We start from the raw sequence: 21,721 nt of genomic DNA, 5'->3' as shown, positions 1-21,721 counted from the left end.
TCAATACAGTTCTATATTGTCCTATAGTACCTTTCAGAATCGCAAGTGTTTTGGTGACAATTTAGTTGCTTTAAAGGTTCTAGCATACTTCTCCAAAGGGAAACACATTGTTAGGATGTTTGCCTTTCAGATAGTGTGCCCAACAAACATAAATAATGAAGATATGACATCCACAAGATGGCTTATTTTCCTGGAGATTTATTGGCCCAGCAAATGCAGAATATACACGTTGTCCTCTCAGACGCTTTGCTTGTCATACACAAGTCATACACAGTACTCAGGCAAGACCAGGTGCCATCTGCTCCAAACGATCATCTAAATCTACATATAAATAAATCGTTTGAGAAAAAATGTCTTACAAAAAAGTATCAGAAGCAAACAAATGAACAAAAGTAGTACTGCCAATATGATATGCAGAACATATTTGGCTGGCTAGCAAAACAACTTCAAAGCCATTTTTCTCAGTTTCACTGTTGGCGTAGTTACTGCGTTTTACCTTTGTAGGGCAGAGTAGTACACGACTTACAATTAAGTATGAATCAGCCAATTAGAGAGCAGTACAAAAGAGCATCTACAAAATACCTTTCCACTCAGTTCTAGACTTGAACATTCCAAACGCTGAGCATTCCTTCAAATCTGATATATTTACATGTCTATTTACAGAACGTATTTTCATAACAAAGATATAAGTGCTCACACATGTTAGCAGCTGGCTTACAAAGACAAGTGAATCCCGTTATACGGCATGTTCTCTGAAGGTAGCATATGTCTGAATTTCTATGGCCAGCTATATGGGTACAGAAGCAGCATTGGGCTTGCAGGACAAGCACTAGGCACTCTAGGTCCAAATCTCCTTTCGGAGAGAAAGACAGAAAGAGACAATTGTGTCTATGGACACAGTCATACACACCACTCAATAGGAATATCAACTTTGCTGTGCAAAAAAATCATTCATTTCATAGCATGAGTACACCGGTTGTTCAGTAACAGTATGATACTCAAATCTTTAGAAATAAAATCATAACAAAAAAAGTGAATAAGTGCTAAAACATCAACAAAAGTGACAAACAATTTGGGTAGTCATTATTTCAGAGGCATTCTTATAGGAAAATGTTTACATCGTAAACTAAATGAGTCCATCTGGTTATAAAAGAGTGATATTACCATGGATACATGATTCATCACTCAGATCTCAGGAGGGTGTCAATAAAGGGAGATTTCAAATATTTGGTCTGGTTCCAGCTCTCTGAAGGATGCATTGCCGAGTGCCAAGTAGTCACTCAAACCAGATATAATAGTTCCTTAGAATCACAGAGCTATTACACTAATTAAACCATAATTTCAGGGTGAGCTGTCACCACAGATTCACTTCGGAGGAACCAGAGAAAGCAGAGTGGTTGAGACATGTTGTACAGTATTGTACAGTAGCATACATTATCTTTTACTAGTACATAAATATGCTATAGGCTATGCAGAGCCATGGCCGGGTCCAGTCGGGTCCACTCGGGTCTGTCGGCTGTACTTACTCAGACCGGATGGAAAATTTTGAATTTTGGACCCGGGCCCGCTCGGGTATTTCGGGTGGACCTGTGAAGACCTCTAATGTACAGTGTTATCTCTCTCTTTCCCAGAGGCAAAAGTGTTTGAACTACAAGCACTGGCAGATATCACAGACCAGACACTCACTAACACATCTGTGTGAGAAAAGAGAACAGAAGTGCCTTGTGATCTCCAGAAAGAGGAAGATGGGGGGGGGGGAAACACAACAATGTCCATTTTGGTGACATTGTTGAATTCTCTTTGCCGGCTTTCACTTCCTGGGGCCTTGGATCAGGTGACGAGGCAGTGCGATCTCACTGGCAGAGCTGCAGGATCTCATGGCGATCGTTGGACTTTCTCTTCATGTTCTGAGGGAAACAAACGCCTAAAATGGTTAAGAAGACTTGGGGAAACCATCACAATATAACAAAACTAACTAAAAGTAATCTGTGAGACAAGACACATAAAACATAAAGAGAGGGAAAGATCCTGTCCTATAGACTAAGTGACTCCAGGCTTAGCATGAGATGACATAACATGACAGAGGTTGTGGTTTTGCTCAACCATGTCGTCTGAAGCCTCAATGTGCTACTCATTCATATTCCATGGTAAATTTAAACCATGTGTGGGCTCAAAAAACGATTATCCAATCTCCCTATCCCACGTCTAAGTACACCACAACAACTAACTATAGAGCTACAATAGGTGTGTAAGAGTTTATCTTTACTTGTCTCTGGGTGTTACTCTACACTGAGTGGACAAACCATTAACACCTGCACTTTCCATGACATAGACTGACCAGGTGAATCCAGGTGAAAGCTATGATCCCTTATTGATGTCACTTGTTAAATCCACTTCAGTCAGTGTTGATGAAGGAGAGGAGACAGGTTAAAGAAGGATTGTTAAGCCTTCACACAATTGAGACATGGATTGTCTATGTGAGCCATTTAGAGGGTGAATGGGCAAGACACAAGATTTAAGTGCCTTTTGAACGGGGTATGGTAGTAGGTGCCAGGCGCACCGGTTTGTGTCAAGAACTGCAACGCTGCTGGGTTTTTCACACTCAACAGTTTCCCGTGTGTATCAAGAATGGTCCTCCACCCAAAGGACATCCAGTCAACTTGACACAACTGTGGGAAGCATTGGAGTCAACATGGGCCAGCATCTCTGTGGAATGCTTTCGACACCTTGTAGAGTTTCATGCCCTGATGAATTGACGCTGTTTTGAGGGCAAAAAGTGGTGCAACTCAATATTAGGAAGGTGTTCTTCATGTTTTGCACACTCAGTGTATAAGTGCCCCTTCTGACTGTGACTTAAGTTGACAGGATCTTTCCACCCCCTGAATAATTATCACCTGTCAATATGTACCTGGAGAGTCTGAGACACAACAACACTTCTACTACAGAAAAGCTGGGAGGTAAATCTAGCTGCTTTCTCACTTTACCTTTGAAACACTAAAAGAGAGACGAGTTTCAGACAGTGAAGGATGGTGCAGATGGGCGGAAGTCTTTAAACAGAACAGAAAATACATTTCAAATATAGACGTTCTAAAGAAGTGAGTGACAGAACAGTGTGTAGGGTTTGCCGTAGTAACATGAAGACAGCAAAGCTCGTGCAATGCTCTGACATCAGTTAGAAGGAATGCGAGGCTGGAACGGTACACAGGACGTGAGGTCATAGTGAGCGGGAAGATGGGAGGCACTCGGCACGTATTCCTGTAGGAGAGAGACAGGTACTTACAGGCAGACTTTGCCCAGCCAGTGCTGCACGGTGAAGAAGAGAAGGAAGAAAGGATGAAAAGAAAGAAAAGAAGAGTGAACGTTAAGAGAGCGAAGAGACAACAGTGTAGAATGGAAAATTGCTGAGAGCAGGAGAGAAAGGGATAAGAGATGTCCTTCAGTAGTTTTGAGGAGTCAAAGGTGTGTGAGAGAGAGAGAGAGACTCACCTGTCCGGCCAAGGTGAGGTGGGAAGAAGTGCAGAGGGACATGGGCAGCTCCTGGAGGGGTTCGTCCAGGCCGTCGATGCGGGGTTTCTTGATGTTGGGCTCGGGGCTGGTCAGGGGGGTCACACTGTTCCTCCTGATCAGAGTCCCAGGATACTTCTTCATCTCCTCTGGTCTCTCTCTGTGGGTGTTCACCGCTTCCACGTTGAGCGAGATGGACTCTACCTTGCAGCCTGCACACACAGTAAAAACACACACACACCACAGTCAGAACAGATATTTAGACCTCACCTTATTTTTCCTGCCCTAGACAAGCTAGAGAACATACAATTGACCCTAATGCCCAATTCACACTATAGAGCCAATCTGAACTGTACTATTCTGGCTCTGATAGTTTCCGGTCACATTGGCTTGGCTCGGTAATGTGAAAGGTGTACACAAGTTCTCACCGTACTCACCGTAGGCAATGGGGGTGAGCTTCAGCACCGTGTGGAGGGGACACTTCAGGTAGGGCATCTCTTCTGCACTCTTATCCAGGAAGTAAGCCAGCAGACAGCGCATCACAGCCTGGTGACAGATAACCAGAACGTTCTCCTGTCTCTCCAGCTCCATGATCACTGGCTCCACCCGCTGGACCAGGTCCTGATAGGACTGGAGGGAGGGAGGGAGGGAGGGAGGGAGGGAGGGAGGGAGGGAGGGAGGGAGGGATAAGACAGAGAGAAAGAAGAGAGAAGGGTTAACTTGAAATTTTCACAGACACATCGATTCGCAGAATTTGACACACTAGAACTATGTCCATGTGTAACTGTACAGTAGTTGGCGGTAGCAGGTTGATTCTAGTAGTATATTGTACTGTGCTAACCTCTCCTGTGGGGTAGCGGTAGTAATACTTGTCCTGGTCTCTCAGAGCAAACTCCTCAGGGTACTTCTCCTTCACCTCATCGTACGTCATCTCCTCACACACCCCCTGTGCACACAGCACACACCTCACATTAGAGCTGTTTAAATGAAGCACCACACACACAGTCCAGTGAGTGGTCTATTCTAGTGTGTGTGACTCACAGCGTCTATCTCGTTAAGGGCCTTCCACTGTTCGTAGGGCACTCCCAGGCTCTCAGCAGTCTGGATGCTGCAACACATCTGATTGGTCCACACCTTCAGATCCGTCAAGTTCTGCTCTTTAACAAACGTCGACAACGCCCCAGAAAACTACACAGAGAGAAATGGGAAAGAGTAAGAGACCAGAAAGTGTGTGTGTGTGTGTATTCATGTGTCAACTTAGTGTGCATGTGTGTGTATACGAGTGTGTTTCTACTCTCGTACCTTTCTCCCCCTTGGCGACAGCCCTGAGTCTCCCCCCAGGCGCCCCTGCAGGTTGTGCATGCTCTCTCCATGGCGACACAGGTAGATGGCTCTGGGCTGGACGTGGATGTTCATCAGGTAGTAGACGATCTTACTCTGGACGTGGTCCTGGATCCGGTTCACCAGGAACCTTCTGCCTACATCTATCACCTTGATGAAGGACAGGCTCCTACGTAGGGGGTTAGAACAGGTTTAGTCTAGGGCCTGAATTCACAAAATGTCTCAGAGTTCCATATAATCTTATTTATTATTATTTAAAAGGCCAAACTGATTCTAAATCAGGTTTAAGCCACTCTCAGATCACACAGTAAACAGTAGCTAGGGTCAACAGGTATAAACAGTGAATAAGCTATATGAGGTTTAGGGGCTACCTGTCGTACTGGTCTGGGTCCAGGGGTTCGTAGTGAACCCTGTAACACTCTATCCTCTTATGGAAGTCCTCCATGGCGTCTGTCTTGTTGCAGTCCTGGTAGTCTGGGCAGGACACCTTCACTTCCTGTCATGGGAGGAAGTAAAAGGTCAGGTGACGACGTAAGACACTCATTAAGAATAACATTTTAGATATTACAACGTCAGTAGCTAACGTCAGGCTGCAACATTAGAGGAACCTTGCAGGAACATGAGCCAACCAATAACATGTTTCTTCAGATGTTCTGTTCAGATTTCTGACTCACCATGATATTTGTGGCAATGACGCTGGGATCATCACACACCGACTCGATGAAGAAGATCTGCGCACACACATTTAGAGTCATTTTATCATCTTTACATTGAAAGACATGATGAGTCATTCGATCACGTATCTGTTTGAGATTGCATCAAGCCTCTCGTAACCATAGAAACACCACTGACCTTGAAGCTGTTCTCACTGCCGAAGTCCAGGATCATGTCTCGTCTCTCACGAGTAGTGTTGGTGGCATCGAAGACTGCAACCTGGCCTCCCTCCTCTGTCAGGTAAGACTCAACGTCCCTCAGAGCTGCTAAGGCACATTGTCTAAGCAAGAAAATAAATCATCTCTGTTAGCCTTGTTTCAAGTGCACTCTGATGATCAATGACATCACATGATGCTCAGAATTTGTCATGGTAAAATAGAGAGTAGGATGGGGAGTAGAGGTGGACTCACTGTCTGATTTTCACGGCACTCTCGTTGTCGGCCTTGAAGAAGTCATACGAGCTGTAGTTCTTGACTGCTTCTCTGCGATACTCTCCCACGTTGAAGACTGGAGGCAAAGAACAAACTAACAATGGTAAATAGAATGCTCTGGAGGGAGAAAGTGAGCCCAAGCCCAGTTTGTGGTAAATCTGCAAACTAAAACAGAGGAAAAGGAACTAGAGGAGATGGCAGGAATTCCGATTCAAGAACAATAATCCAACCTCCGCCTTGTAACCACAACGTTCCTCTTAGTGAATAAATACAACAATAAGATCAAATAAACATTTCTAAAATGGAGGTCATTTTAGGGCAGTGTGAGGCACATTACTATGACCAATAACAAACGTTACTAATCTGTTAGCTAAACCTGTTGATGTGTCTCGTCATGTGCTGAGTGTGTGTACTGTGTGTGTGTGCTGTGTACCTTTGGTGGGCATGCCGATCCAATTGAGGTATCGGGTGAGTTTCTTGGACATGTAGGTCTTCCCCCTGGCTGGCAGACCCACCATCACAATCACTGTTGGGGGGTTGGCCAGGTGTGGGGGCCCCGTCGCTAGAGACAGAGATATTAAAATATTGTTCAATAGTCATACACACAATCAACCTGATTAATCGTGTACTCTTAATTTACACACAATAAAACGGCATCTTCATTCAGTGACGAATGCCTCTCATTCACACGCTCCTTCCTACCAGCTCTAATCCACTTTCCAGGACACAGTACCTCCTCGATGGAAAAACAGCTATAAAGCTATTAGGTCATCACTCCCTCCTTTCCCTCCCTCTATCATTCTCCCTCTATCAATCTCCATCTATCTCCCTCCCTCATTCAGTGTCAGAGAGCTGTACATCTTATAGACTTTGGGAGACTGAGGCTCTGTCTGTGTGGCTGGTCCTTGTAGCACAGTGATGGTCATGGTCATGGGTAAACACTAATAGTAATTCCCTCCCACCAGTCTGCTCTGCTTCCTCCTGCTAGACCCTTCCCCAGTTCCCCAGAGGTCACCAGTCTGCTCTGCTTCCTCCTACTAGACCCTTCCCCAGTTCCCCAGAGGTCACCAGTCTGCTCTGCTTCCTCCTGCTAGACCCTTCCCCAGTTCCCCAGAGGTCACCAGTCTGCTCTGCTTCCTCCTACTAGACCCTTCCCCAGTTCCCCAGAGGTCACCAGTCTGCTCTGCTTCCTCCTACTAGACCCTTCCCCAGTTCCCCAGAGGTCACCAGTCTGTTCTGCTTCCTCCAGCTAGACCCTTCCCCAGTTCCCCAGAGGTCACCAGTCTGCTCTGCTTCCTCCAGCTAGACCCTTCCCCAGTTCCCCAGAGGTCACCAGTCTGTTCTGTTTCCTCCAGCTAGACCCTTCCCCAGAGGTCACCAGTCTGCTCTGCTTCCTCCAGCTAGACCCTTCCCCAGTTCCCCAGAGGTCAAGATGGTGTGTCTGCCTGCAGACACTGCTGAAGCTGTCTCTCCCCCCTCCCCCAACCTGACTGAACAGTCGGCTGATAAACCTCCTACTAGAGAGATGGTTCCAATGTCAGAACCACTGTGCATTAGTCAATGCAAGTCAGTCTTTAAGGCATGAAAGTGTTTATGGGTATTAGTTTTCATTGCCTGAATCTTCATGTAATACAGACATCACCAGCTATTGGTGCTTTCAAGACAACTGGGAACTTGGGGGGGAAAACTAGGTCAAATCATAATGTCAGTGATCTTCAGGTCAGAAAGTTGGAGTTCTAGAAATAATTTGTATTTTTTTACCTTTATTTAACTATGCAAGTCAGTTAAGAACACATTCTTATTTACAATGATGGCCTACCAAAAGGCTCCTGTGGGGATGGGGGCTGTGATTAAAAATAAATTAAATATAAATAGAAGACAAAACACACATCACAACAAGAGAGACAACACTACATAATGAGACCAAAGACAACAACATGACAACACAACATGGTAGCAGCACAAAACATGGTACAAACATTATTGGGCACAGACAACAGCACCACGGGCAAGGTAGAGACTGTCAGTAAGAGTGTCCATGATTGAGTCTTTGAATTAAGAGAATGAGATAAAACTGTCCAGTTTTAGTGTTTGTTGCAGCTCGTTCCAGTCGCTAGCTGCAGCGAAATGAAAAGAGGAGCGACCCAGGCATGTTCCAGTTTCCGATTTGCATTCCGAGTTTGATGACCGTTCAAAACGATTTTCCAAGTCTGACCTCGTTTTTTTCCGAAGTCGGAGATTTCTGAGTTGCGAGTTCACCGTCGTTATGAACGCGGCATAAACTAATTCACCTCTGTATGACACACATCAGGACAAACACACTGACGTCAGTGAATTAAGCAGTGCCAATTGAGGCAGTTGATATTGATCAGTCGGCTCTTTACAAACTGCCGTCACTAGTTACCACAGCCACAAATTCATAAACCCCGCCTATTTCTGCCATTTGTCAGCCATTTTCCAGCTCGCGCCATGCGGACACGCGCGATAGTTCGTCCAATCCCGACGCGTCTGCATGAGGAGTCCCCCCGTCTCTCCCACCCACACAACGGTTCCTGGTTGTCACGAGCAGACCATAGCCACAAAGTCATACAGGCCGCCTATTTCTACAATTTCTCTTATTAAAATGTCATTTTGAACATAACCCTTAAACTAACCACACTGCTAACCTTATGCCTAGCCCTAACCTTAAATTAAGATCAAAGAGTTATTATTTTTTCTAACTTTGTGGCTGTGGTAACTCGTGGAAACTAGGGACCGGATGGGGGCTTGGTTGCTATAGTGAGCACTATCAACCATTACCCTCTATAGCTACTTGTGAATCCTGACCTGACTGCGTGCCAATGGCCAGCTTGGATAGGCTAGGCTAATAGGGCATATGCTTTTAGCATAATTACAGTAATTACACACAAAGTGTACTTTTTTTTTTAAGTCGGTAGGTTCATTTGAAAACTAAGCTGTTTTAAAATTATTCTGTTGAATGGTTTCAAAAAGTAGGCTACCTGCTGTATGCCACGCCAATTGAAAATAAAGCCATGCGAGTAAAACATCAAAACATGCAATCACATTTATTTTCTTATTTCAACACATTGTATGCACCCTCGAACTTAAAGTTCAATACACTACCTTTTGCAACAACGTTCCATGATTTATGGTGACCGCTAATGTAGCCTAATATTCCATCCAGCTGCTACATTGTAGATATTAGTATAGGCTCAATGAGATGATTATTTATCTGATTATTGTGAATAAATCAATAGCATAATTATCAAAGATAATGCCATGTAATACATGTATCCTATGGACTTTTTCTAAATGAAACCTGAATGAATCAGATGGGTGCTGATACCAGCCGCGGGTTAGGCAACTACTTACATCGCCGGGGGACTGCCGGTTTGTCATCCTTTGAAGGAATCCAGATCTTTTGTATCCTGTTCTGAGTAAGCATTCCTAGAGGGTAGTGAAATAAAACACGAAAGAAACCTAGGTTTCCCACTAATATCGGTCCCCCCAAAATACCACCGTTACGTGCTTTCAGATCAGCACGAATTAAATAAAAACAGTAGGATACAATTCAAAAATGTTTTGGATCGGCTGTCGTTCTCTCTACCAGACAAGTAATCTGTAATCAAATATATTGGCGAGCTAAGCAGTCGTTAAGAGCTGCAGTGTTCTATTCTAATAACGTCAGCCTGTGCCGGTGTATTAATCTACCCCGCTGTGTCCCAGTTCCTTTATTTAAACTGTCCCAGCAGGAAACAACTTGACATCGATGACATCCACCGGGGCTCGCGCTCTCGGGGATGGTGATGCTGCGCTCCCTTGTGGCTGATGACGGTAATCCACTATAATGGCAAATGGGAGTATCCCGTCGGTGCGCGTGCAGAATTGCACCCCAGTAAACCTTCAGACAGGAACAAATATGACCCATAGAGAGGTTTTTACAGCATTTGCGGTCTCCAAATATTATGTAGTGTCATGCCAATGTCTTATACGGACACTTTCTGGTGCAGATTAATATTTGTTTGATGCAAATCAATAGAACAATTTGGCAACAACTATATCACCCTAAATTATCAAGTGAAATATTTTTCATTCCAGCAACACAGGATATGGTGAAGGAAAATACAAAGTAGAGAAGTGCTGGGTTTCAAAATAACGGGCTCCACTCTCAATAGGCTCTTTAATCTCTTTTGGACAGACTGCATAAAACAGAAAGTGACACACTTTGGCAAGAATTTTACTACTGGGTAACAGAGATGATAGGCTATGTGACTGCCATAGTGGCACGTAGACTTGCCCTGAGCATGGCTACAGCCTGCAGTCATGTAGGACCATTCAAGTTTGTATCATCAATAAACTTAAGATACCAGTGAAAGGATTTGTCCAGTGAATAGAGAGAATAATAGTATTGTGCCATTTGGATCTGATTATTTCTAAGTTCTTCTTGTTTGAAGTGCAAGGTGTATATTTCAGAGTGGGGAAGATACAAAAAAGTGCATGTGTTTGTATGTGGACCCGTTGACCTCTCCACACACACCTCTTCATTGCCTAGTCTACTTCTTCACCCCTCTGTTTCTCTCCTGAACCAGGCCAGGTCAGAGCCTGACCCAGACCCCCCCTTGACAAGACTGTGGCCCAGTCTGGGTGCCAGGGGAGAGACCCCCCCCCCCCCCCCTTCCCTAATACACATACTCTCTACCCTCCTAGACCCGGCTCAACTCCACCAGTGGTATTTAGGTTAGATAAAGAGCACTGTCACTCCCCCTGCAAGAGCCAAGCATGCTCTCCTTCCACCCTCTGCATGCCCAACCTGAAAACCTTACCCTCATAAACCCCCCCCCCCACACACACACACGTAATCTCAATGTTGATTTACCCAAACATATTTGTTTTTCTAGCACAGGAGGTTGGTGACACTTTAATTGAGGAGAACAGGTTTGTGGTAATGGCTGGAACGGATGGTTAGAATGATAAAGACATGGTTTCCGGGTGTTTGATGCCATTCCATTCACTCGGTTCCAGCCATTATGAGCCGTTCTCCCTCAGCAGCCTCCACTAGTTTCTTTGTATCTAACCTTCATTTGAGGATAGTCCTAAAATCTGAGAGTAGAGAGTCAATGTCAATTTAATTCCCTTTCTATGAATTAGCTCATTTCTGTGTACTACCCGATCGGAATTAATTTGTTCTGATTTAATCCTCCACAGAGATCAGTCATTATGACAGTCCTCTAACTCTCCTATGACCGCTGTCTGTTTTACATAAGATCTGAATGAGGCTAGAGGAGGGAGGGCTGTGTTTCTTTCATAACTGCCCCAGTACCCCCTCACCGTGCCGGGCTATGTAAAGATGGAAAGCTGAGGGTCTGGTCCTCTGAGAGCCTCTTATGTCAGACAGAAAAAAAACTGGGCTTCCTAGACTACGCTCTGCCCTAGAAGAGTGAGAGATTAAAACAAAAGATTTTAAACAAAAAGGAACATTTATTTCCTGGTTTCAATTGTACAGGTTCATACTAGGACACAGAAACCAAGACAGTAGTTCATTATCTCACATACATGATTTTTCTGCTGGCAAAACAGAAACTACAAGTGAAACTCTTCAAAATACAGACACATTGTGCTGCTGTTGAGAGTATAAATGTTTGGGCTACTTAGAAACAGAAAGAGCTACTGGTGATTGCCAGTGTGTGTCAGAGCACTTCTTCTGTCCCTGTGAGTATGGATGAGGCGGGTCATAACGGTTCAGGTGGGATGGACCGTCTCACATCTGCTCTCCCAGGTCCAACACTCTGAATTTATCCTGGTTATAGAAGCAGGCTTTGACCACCCGACCACCAAAGAACCTCCCGTTCAGATCCACCACAGCTAGAAGACAGGAAACAAACATTATTTATTAACACTGCTGACTTGACTTTTCTATCAGTTTAGGCCAGACAGGTCTGTAATATCACTGCCGATGTATCATTGAGTGAAGACTAGTGAGGAATTGTGTCGTTTTGTTCGTTTGGACAGTGAACAAACATACTGTCATCCTAACACGGTCTATGGGATGGTGCTCCTCTTTGATAGTCTACAGTGTTTTCATCATGGACCATAATTCATGCTATCAAAGCATGAAAAACCAAAACGTTGTGGCTTTCAGAGGCTTTGGTATTTCCTGGTATTCAAACACTGGAAAACACAGCCGGGACATCACCCAAGTTCCCAGGAGTCTCTCCTTCCCAAGAACATCACAGATAAACAACAACAAACAGTCCTGGAGGCAGAGTTCAAACACACACCAAGTCTACAGTAGTGAGATGGACACTGTGTGAGAGTTCCTTATCAACACTAGGCACATAACCTCATAGGGGCGTGTGTGTTTGAGCAGTGATGACAAGTATATATTCATCCTAACACTAATGCCGGGACATTCCCAGTAAAACAGGCACATGTGGACAAAAGATGGATTCATGTGCAGAGCCGTGGCGTATTGGTAACACCACCCGGCATAAGTCACATGTCTCCTCACCGGACACTGGGGTTCAAGCCCAGCACCCACCTTTCCCATGGTTTCTCTACCACTTGCCTGTCTCCCCCTTTCAATTCCTTACTGTCTAAATAAAGTCAAAACACCTGGAAAAAAATAGTAACAATGTGTGTGTCCAGTCTGGTATTAGTAGCATTATCTATCCTCTACAGAAATGAATAGGGTGTGTGTGTGTGTCCGGCCCAGTCTAGGGTGTATATATTATGTAGGCCGTGTTGCTGTTCCCTTAGAGGATGTGATGTAACGGCGTGCGTGGAGGGACAGGGGGTTACTGGGACAGCTGTGATGTAACACCTATGGGGACAGTCTCACCTGCTTTCTGATCTGGGACAACCCATTTAAACTGGCCCCTGCATTAGCCTTATTACAGACGTAACAGGGACACACACACACACACACCAGTTAGACACACACCCACCCCCCAGTTACACACACACACCCACCATTAAGACACACCCACCCACCAGTTATACACACCCACCCACCCACCCACCAGTTATACACACACACACACACACACACACACACACACACACACACACACACACACACACACACACACACCACACACACACACACACACACACACACACACACCACCCCGTTATACACACACACACACACCCACCAGTTATACACACACACACACCCACCCCCCAGTTACACACACCCACCCAGCATTTAGACACACACACCCAGCATTTAGACACACACACCCAGCATTTAGACACACCCACCCACCAGTTACACACACCCACCCACCAGTTAGACACACCCACCCACCAGTTAGACACACCCACCCACCAGTTAGACACACCCACCCACCAGTTAGACACACACACACACACACACACACAACAGTTACATACACACACGCATTATACACACACCCGTTATACATACACACACACACACACACCCCCCAGTTACACACACACACACACACACACACACACACACCAGGCATTTAGACCCACCCACCCACCAGTTAGACCCACCCACCCACCAGTTAGACCCACCCACCCACCATTTAGACCCACCCACCCACCATTTAGACACACCCACCCACCAGTTAGACACACCCACCCACCAGTTAGACACACCCACCCACCAGTTAGACACACACCCACCCACCAGTTAGACACACACCCACCCACCAGTTATACACACACCCACCCACCAGTTATACACACCCACCCACCAGTTATACACACACACCCACCCACCCACCCACCAGTTATTCACACACACACACAACAGTTACATACACACCCGCATTACACACACACCGTTATACACACACGCACACACACACCCGTTATACAAACACACACACACCCAACAGTTACATACACACACCCACGTTATACACACACACACCCGTTATACACACTCGCGCACACACCCGTTACACACACGTTATACACACACCCGTTATACACACACACACACACACACATTATACACACACACCCGTTATACTCACACACCCGTTATACACACACACCCGTTATACACACACACACACACACCCTTTATATATACAGACACACACACACACACACACCAGTTACACACCAGTTACACACACCCACTAATTACACACACACACACCCCCTCCAACAGTTAGACACACACACACAAGTTACATACACACACCCACCAGTTATACACACACGTTATACACACACACACACACACGTTATACACACATTATACACACACGCATGTTACACACACCCACATATTACACACACCCCCAACAGTTAGACACACACACAACCCCTCCAACAGTTAGACACACACACAACCCCTCCAACAGTTAGACACACACACAACCCCTCCAACAGTTAGACACACACACAACCCCTCCAACAGTTAGACACACACACAACCCCTCCAACAGTTAGACACACACACAACCCCTCCAACAGTTAGACACACACACAACCCCTCCAACAGTTAGACACACACACAACCCCTCCAACAGTTAGACACACACACAACCCCTCCAACAGTTAGACACACACACAACCCCTCCAACAGTTAGACACACACACAACCCCTCCAACAGTTAGACACACACACAACCCCTCCAACAGTTAGACACACACACAACCCCTCCAACAGTTAGACACACACACACGTTACACACACACACCCACCAGTTATACACACACGTTATACACACACACACGTTATACACACATTATACACACACGCATGTTACACACACACGTTACACACACACACACACTCACTATGTTTCACTATATTGGATCACTCCAATATATTGTTATCACTCCGCGGCAGAGGGATACATCCGAAGTGAGGACTTACAGATTTACTCCGGTGTCACGGCCGGGGTCCGCCCCTACATATAGACCCCACGGCCGGGGTCCGCCCCTACATATAGACCCCACGGCCTGGGTCCGCCCCTACATATAGACCCCACGGCCGGGGTCCGCCCCTACATATAGACCCCACGGCCGGGGTCCGCCCCTACATATAGACCCCACGGCCGGGGTCCGCCCCTACATATAGACCCCACGGCCGGGGTCCGCCCCTACATATAGACCCCACGGCCTGGGTCCGCCCCTACATATAGACCCCACGGCCGGGGTCCGCCCCTACATATAGACCCCACGGCCTGGGTCCGCCCCTACATATAGACCCCACGGCCTGGGTCCGCCCCTACATATAGACCCCACGGCCGGGGTCCGCCCCTACATATAGACCCCACGGCCGGGGTCCGCCCCTACATATAGACCCCACGGCCGGGGTCCGCCCCCCCCCCCCTATTTTCCCTGATCCAGGTTGTGCTGGACAGGACCAGGATGGCAGCGCATCGTCTGCTGCTGGTGGCCCCATACTGGCCCAGACGACCCTGGTTCAGCCTTCTCCTGTCCCCGTTGTCTGGGACACCTTGGCAACCGCCCCTGAGACCCGACCTGCCGGGGGAACTCTGTGTCGTCTGAGACCGCACTGCCTCAGTCCATGGGCTTGGCCGCTGAACGGCACCAATGGTCCATGTTAGGACTACAGGAGGGCGTAATGAACACCATGCAGAGCGCAACGGCGCTGGCTACAACCGCGGCATACCAGTTGCTCTGGCGGTTGTTCTGTTCTTGGTGCACTGGTATTGAGGTTGTGCCCGAGTCATGCAGGGTGCAGTATATCCTCCAATACCTGTAGTCTCGCTTGGATGAGGACTTGGCAGCCTCTACACTGAGAGGGTATTTGGCCGCTATATCTGCCTGCCATGTGGGGTGGATGGACAGGCCAGTGGGGCGCCATCCCTTGGTCTCCAGGTTTATGAAGGGGGTTTGTCGCTCGCGTCCAGCTAGGACCTGCTCAATGGTGAGCTGGGATCTGGATGTGGTCTTGGCAGCTTTGGCAAAGCCGCCTTTCGAACCGTTTGAGTCTGCCTCTCTGAAGCACCTCTCTATGAAGGTGGTTTTCTTGGTAGCGATTCCTTCCATGAAGAGGGTGGGTGAGCTCCATGAAGAGGGTGGGTGAGCTCCATGAAGAGGGTGGGTGAGCTCCATGAAGAGGGTGGGTGAGCTCCATGAAGAGGGTGGGTGAGCTCCATGAAGAGGGTGGGTGAGCTCCATGAAGAGGGTGGGTGAGCTCCATGAAGAGGGTGGGTGAGCTCCATGAAGAGGGTGGGTGAGCTCCATGAAGAGGGTGGGTGAGCTCCATGCTCTTTCAGTGAGTTCTGAGTGCTGCCGGATGGACCCTGGTGGGAGGAGTATATCTCTCCATGTCAACACTTCATTCCTCCTGAAGGTTCTGCTTACGACTCCCCGGCAGTGACAAGGGAGTCTGGGCCTCCCTCCGGCATGCTGTGCCCTGTGCGGGCACTGGCTGCCTATGAGAAGCGGACACGGTCAGTGAGAACAACAGACAAGCTCTTTGGGACTAAATGTGTAAATGCTCACCTCGGATGTATCCCTCCGACGCGGAGTGATACCAATATATTGGAGTGATCCATATAGCTCACATAACCGTGGTTACATACGCAACCTTCATTACACACACACACACGTTATAGTTATACAGACAAACAAGCACACACACATCTTACAGAAACCTCAAGGACATACACAAACACATAGAACACGTTAGGTTGTACTGACCTTTGATGGCAGACTCGACTCTCTCAAACTCCAGAAATATCCTCACAGCTTCATCATCGGTCACCTGGGCAATCTGAGGAGAACACAGTTTAATATATATTATAAACTGGGTGGTTTGAGCCCTGAATGCTGATTGGCTGACAGCCGTGGTATATCAGACAGCCGTATACCACGGGTACGACAAAACATGTATTTTTACTGCTCTAATTAAGTTGGTAACCAGTTTATAATAGCAATAAGGCACCTCGGGGGTTTGTGATATATGGCCAGTATACCACGGTTAAGGGCTGTGTCCAGGCTCTCCGCGGTGCGTCGTGCATAAGAACAGCCCTTAGCCGTGGTATATTGGCCATATACAACACCCCCTCGGGCCTTATTGCTTAATTAGTCAACACAATATGACTAAGCACTTAACCATACACACACAGACTTATTCCTCTCACCTCAAAGATGACACATTTGATGACCTTGCCGTATTTCTCACACTCTTCTTTGGTCTCCCCTTCCAAATCGTCATCTACCTCTCCTCTGCCCACCATGTTCTAAAACACACACATACACTTTATTGGACCTATGCACATAAACAAACACACAAGAATTTACAATAAATACTCACGCACAGACACAAAGACACAGAGCACCCACCCGTAGCAGCACGACTTTGGTGGGGCATTTGAGGATCTCTGTGAGGGGGTTGGCCTCTGACTTCTTGGAGGGGTCCACTGATGGGAGAAAGAGAGCAGAACATGTCAACAATAGGTAAAATAATTGAATATATACTGGTAAATGTAAACAGGAAGACTCAGACTGTAGATTGGACCAGAATGTGGACCACAACTGATGTTTTAACAAAGCTAGTTTATCAATCAGATGATGAGAGGGTTAAGGCACTAACCTTAAACTCAATTAGTGCATATTTTCTAAGTTATCAACCATCATAATCTAGGCCCAAAATAAATGTGGTTACTAGTTCCATAATGAAACTTGACACACATTGAGATGAGCAAACTGTATAACAAAAAAAATATAGAATTTGCCTGTCAAAATTAAATGGTTTGAGATAAGAATAGATGGAGACAGCACAGACATGGGACGACAAGACACATGGGGCGAAAGCGGATGTGATGCGTCAAGGTAGCGAGGAAGTGATGTAACAGTGCCAAACCTATTGAAGCCGAGCCCCAGCCTAAAGGCTCAGCTGCTGCCGTCTGGCTACTGGATCCTGGTGCTTTAGAGAGGAACACACACACACACACACACACACACACACACACACACACACACACACACACACACACACACACACACACACACACACACACACACACACACACACACACACACACACACACACACACACACACACACACGCGAACACAAACAAAACAGGGAAAAAAAGAACACACACACACACACACACAACTAAGTTCACAAATGTTGAAGATTAAAATCATCAATGAATGAAAAATACCAATTAAAAACTGAATCTTGACTGAGGATGACCAAACACACAGCTACAAATAACGTTACAATAGACAGTCTCGGAACTAGAAACCAAGACCATTCATTCTGGGCCTATGTAGTACATGATAAAAATAAAAACATCTGGACAGGCTAATGTAACTAAAGGAGACAATGAGAATAAGCTCGTATCTATCTTATCTAGTAGAAAGAGATCATGAGTATTGGTGATAAAGAGAAAAAAGGGGGGGGGGGGGGGGGGGTAGATGGCGTGCATATACATGATAAGAGAGCTGAGAGAAAGACAGGAGAGCTGAGAGAGACAGGAATGAGTGACAGAGAGACAAGGAAATGAGTGACAGAGAGACAAGGAAATGAGTGACAGAGAGACAAGGAAATGAGTGACAGAGAGACAAGGAAATGAGTGAGAGAGCGAGACAGGGCAGTGAGACGGCAGAAAGTGAGATTAGAAGCATGGCGTTACTCTTCTCAGTGGCGTCTCCTATGATGATCTTGCCACCCCTCTTGCTGGTCTTCTCTACAGACAGGGCCGTGCTGAGACCCTGCTCGTGTTTGCCCAGGCCCTGGCCCTCCCGGAAGCCATACTTCTGCATTATCTTATGGGCCACGGTCCCTCTGGGGAGACAGGGACAACATCAGATAACATCACCGGACAGAACACTGAGCTGCTGCACTATACAGGTTGATGCCATTAGAGGGCCAGTGTTCAGGCTATTTCAGTGTGTTGTGTTTTGAGTTGGGTACGTGAGACTACATACAACTAATAGGACATTCTAGCCCAGTAGGGGGGTATCAGACTCACCCCATGTTGGCCAGGAATGAGTTGGTGGGACCGCCAGGTGGCGAGCGGGGGCGGTCGGAGTCCTCGTACATGGGGGGAGGGATGGCTGCTTTAGAACCACGGGAGGGTCGCATGTCATCCTCATAGGAGTATGACGAGCCTGGAGGGGAGAGACAGACAGTCAGTTAACACACCCACCTCATCCTGATGAATCATGTTGAATGTCATCCTAATGTTGAATAACACTGCAATCTACTGGACAAACTCCCCCACATCCCAAACAGACAGACACCAATCCCTTTGTGAGCCATGACTCACTGTCTCTACTATCCACGAGCGATGAGGGTGGGGCGATGGCTGCGCCACCCATACCTAAAAGAGAGACATGGGTAAGAATCAAGGGACATAGTCTAACCACCACATACAGTCAGACACATTATCCTGACGTAATCACAACATTATCCTAACTCCTTACGTTAAGAACAAGCCCATCTGCCTAAATAATTGCACATAATAGTGATGATAACTCTGCTGTGAAGGCTCCGTGTGGAGACCAGTGAAACCAGAGGTAGTCTACTCACTCCTTTTCCTCTTCTCCTTCTCATAGTCCTCCTCCTCCTCATCTGACTCTCCCTCTGCCGCGGGGAAGCGGGAGAATCCACTCGGAGCGCTGCTGCCCTCGTGTCGGTCCTTCCTCTTCCTGGACAGGAAGCACGCATGAGGTCAGAACGAAGGACAGAACATGGACTGAAATGATGTGGTCATCGTCAGGTCCATATTCCTACAGTGTGAAAACTTCTAGAAACAATACGTCCTCCTCGGCTTCCTTAGGGATATAACATTCTAACTTATGTCAACAATAACAACAGAATGCTGTTGAATGTTCTAGGAGGTCGTACTTCTCTCTTTCCTCTATCTCCTTCAGTCGTTCCTGCTCCCTCTGCCTTTGCCTCTCCTCGCGGTGTCTCTTCACCACCTTCTCGTAGTCGTTGGGGAACATGGGGTCATACTCATCAGCCAGGGGGATTAGAGCGTCCCCCGAGGAGAACCCGCTGGGTGCTGTGTCCTGACACACACATCACATAAGTCACACATAATTAACACACATTTCACATAAGACACCCTAACAAATACTTGTGTCACAGAAACACACACAGCCCTCACCTTGAGTCCTGCTGCAATGTGTGGGGGTGTGTCTATTATCTGTCTGTCATCAGCGGAACCTCCTCTCTTTAAGTCGATGACTGGAGCCAGGACAGTACCCTGCTTCATCCGCTGACTCTGAGGGGAAAACACACAACACATCATCCATACCTCTGGATGTGGAGACGAGGTTCATAGATATGCTTTTAGTAAGCATAGCTTTGAGTCATTCCTGAAACAAGCTTTCATCAACCTGCGGTGCCATTGGAACCCACCTTAGCCTGAGTCAGAGCTGCCTTCTTTACTTTCAGCTGTGACTGCAGTAGCTTAAAATTCTTGGACCAGCCCTCGGTCTTGGTGTCACTGGTCGCACTCCCGACGCCCATGTCGTCGTAAAGCGACATGGTTCTCAGAGTTTAAAGACACTATGGTCACCCCACTTCGATACCGAAGTAACTTTTTCGTTGCAGGTTAGGAGAACGTACGCAGTAAATTATAATACTTTACTTAGTATGTCAGGAGAATTAACGTAGCAGGTTCCTGAGCTTAATGTTAGGAAAAGGGTTAGGGTTAGCGAAAAGACTCTCTTAACCGGCTAGGAAAATAACTATGTATCGAAGTGGCGTGAAAAGTGTGTCCCTTAAAAATAGTCCTGGCAGTGGCAGGATAAATAGACCTGTAAATAAAAGCAGTGTCAACAAAGAAATAGGTAACTGACATAGTTAGAGCTGTCGTTTGGATTGCAACTGCACGACCGCACATCACACAATACACTGAGCAGAACATTACCAAAGACAGTCCAGTAGGTTTAAAAAAACGAATTACATTGCATTTGTAAGGACGTAGCCAGCTAGCTAAAGCGTTACTAACGATCAACAACAATTGTATCGGTCTTTAGTCGCAGAGGCACACTAACAATATTTCCCACAAACAACCCCTTTCCAAATAAGACTCAAATACTCACCTTATAAAATATAACTTGTAGCCAAATAAATCGTTGTAATGCGTAAATATGTGCCTTTTTATCAACACATATCGCTACATGGACTTCCAAATCGATACAATAAACGTCATCAAAAATGGTCAACTTCTTCTTCTTTAAAATGGTATAAGTGGACCACAACCTACTGCAAGTTGCATACACTGCCACCCACTATACTGGAGTGTGAGGCCGGTCACAGCTGTTTGAACGTTAAATGACGAGACAGATGCATTGATGCGAGTAACCAGTCTTGTTCAGTATATTGCAATACATCCGGGTATTTCAAGCACATCGGTAAAAACACTGGAGTTGCAGTAATTAACATTTACCAACAGATGGCATCACTGTGCCATCTTACACCCATAACAACAGCCTCCTATTAAATCTATTCTCTTATCTAGCCCTGTGTTTCTGCCTACTGTTCTGAAGTGTGAATTAATTACGCTTTGTGACACAAAATGGGAAAGGATAGGGAAAAGGCAAGAAAAATTGCCCTACCAACTATCCCTACACCTATTAAAAACTCACCACTATTCCACTGCTTTGCCCTATCTGATCCTACATCATGCAGGCCCGGCAGCCTGGGAGGACGGGACACTATTGTTCAACACACCTTGCACATTAATGAGCATGAGATTTCTGAACAGGCCTCGAAACCATGCCAGGACCATCAGAAGC

General features: G+C 46.4%; 2 protein-coding genes across 4 annotated transcripts; both read right to left on the bottom strand.

The window, feature by feature from the left end:
* Nucleotides 1-182: 182 nt before the first annotated feature.
* LOC100380757 (6-phosphofructo-2-kinase/fructose-2,6-bisphosphatase 3) lies at nt 183-9,718 on the bottom strand. Of its 3 annotated transcripts, XM_014207886.3 has the most exons (13): nt 9,363-9,718; nt 6,424-6,552; nt 5,970-6,066; nt 5,698-5,839; nt 5,520-5,576; nt 5,217-5,341; nt 4,807-5,014; nt 4,546-4,692; nt 4,346-4,450; nt 3,942-4,134; nt 3,487-3,716; nt 2,985-3,047; nt 183-1,907 (listed from the first exon to the last, which is right to left on the bottom strand). In XM_014207886.3, exons 1-13 carry the CDS (start codon nt 9,433-9,435, stop codon nt 1,854-1,856), a joined length of 1,623 nt encoding a protein of 540 aa, XP_014063361.1. In that variant the 5' UTR covers nt 9,436-9,718; the 3' UTR covers nt 183-1,853. The 3 variants fall into 3 exon arrangements, with proteins under 3 accessions (XP_014063361.1, XP_014063363.1, XP_082833833.1); XM_014207888.3 differs by lacking the exon at nt 2,985-3,047 and having other exon boundaries at nt 9,363-9,717; XM_082977707.1 differs by lacking the exons at nt 183-1,907; nt 2,985-3,047 and adding an exon at nt 3,262-3,303.
* Nucleotides 9,719-11,448: 1,730 nt separating this feature from the next.
* LOC106609273 (splicing factor 45) lies at nt 11,449-21,296 on the bottom strand. Its single transcript, XM_014207890.3, has 13 exons — nt 21,026-21,296; nt 20,337-20,737; nt 20,083-20,199; nt 19,818-19,984; nt 19,500-19,618; nt 19,237-19,290; nt 18,940-19,078; nt 18,601-18,752; nt 17,821-17,883; nt 17,301-17,377; nt 17,099-17,197; nt 16,656-16,728; nt 11,449-11,852 (listed from the first exon to the last, which is right to left on the bottom strand). Exons 2-13 carry the CDS (start codon nt 20,463-20,465, stop codon nt 11,749-11,751), a joined length of 1,293 nt encoding a protein of 430 aa, XP_014063365.3. The 5' UTR covers nt 20,466-20,737; nt 21,026-21,296; the 3' UTR covers nt 11,449-11,748.
* Between the last annotated feature and the right edge of the window lie 425 nt (nt 21,297-21,721).

Source organism: Salmo salar, chromosome 07 (genome assembly GCF_965601325.2).
Source record: "Salmo salar chromosome 07, fSalSal1, whole genome shotgun sequence".
NCBI lineage: Eukaryota > Metazoa > Chordata > Actinopteri > Salmoniformes > Salmonidae > Salmo > Salmo salar.
Note: the sequence above shows the minus strand (reverse complement) of the source record. Positions and strands in the feature narration are given on the sequence as shown.

Coding starts and splice junctions, on each gene's coding strand:
- LOC100380757 (XM_014207886.3), bottom strand. CDS start 9,435: ATGCTTACTCAGAACAGGATACAAAAGATCTGGATTCCTTCAAAGGAT. Junction 4,451..4,545: donor CCCTTAACGAGATAGACGCT/GTGAGTCACACA, acceptor CTGTGTGCACAG/GGGGTGTGTGAGGAGATGAC. Junction 3,717..3,941: donor GCTCACCCCCATTGCCTACG/GTGAGTACGGTG, acceptor CTGTGTGTGCAG/GCTGCAAGGTAGAGTCCATC.
- LOC106609273 (XM_014207890.3), bottom strand. CDS start 20,465: ATGTCGCTTTACGACGACATGGGCGTCGGGAGTGCGACCAGTGACACC. Junction 19,619..19,817: donor GAGATAGAGGAAAGAGAGAA/GTACGACCTCCT, acceptor CTTCCTGTCCAG/GAAGAGGAAGGACCGACACG. Junction 17,378..17,820: donor CTGGGGCTCGGCTTCAATAG/GTTTGGCACTGT, acceptor TTCTCCCATCAG/TGGACCCCTCCAAGAAGTCA.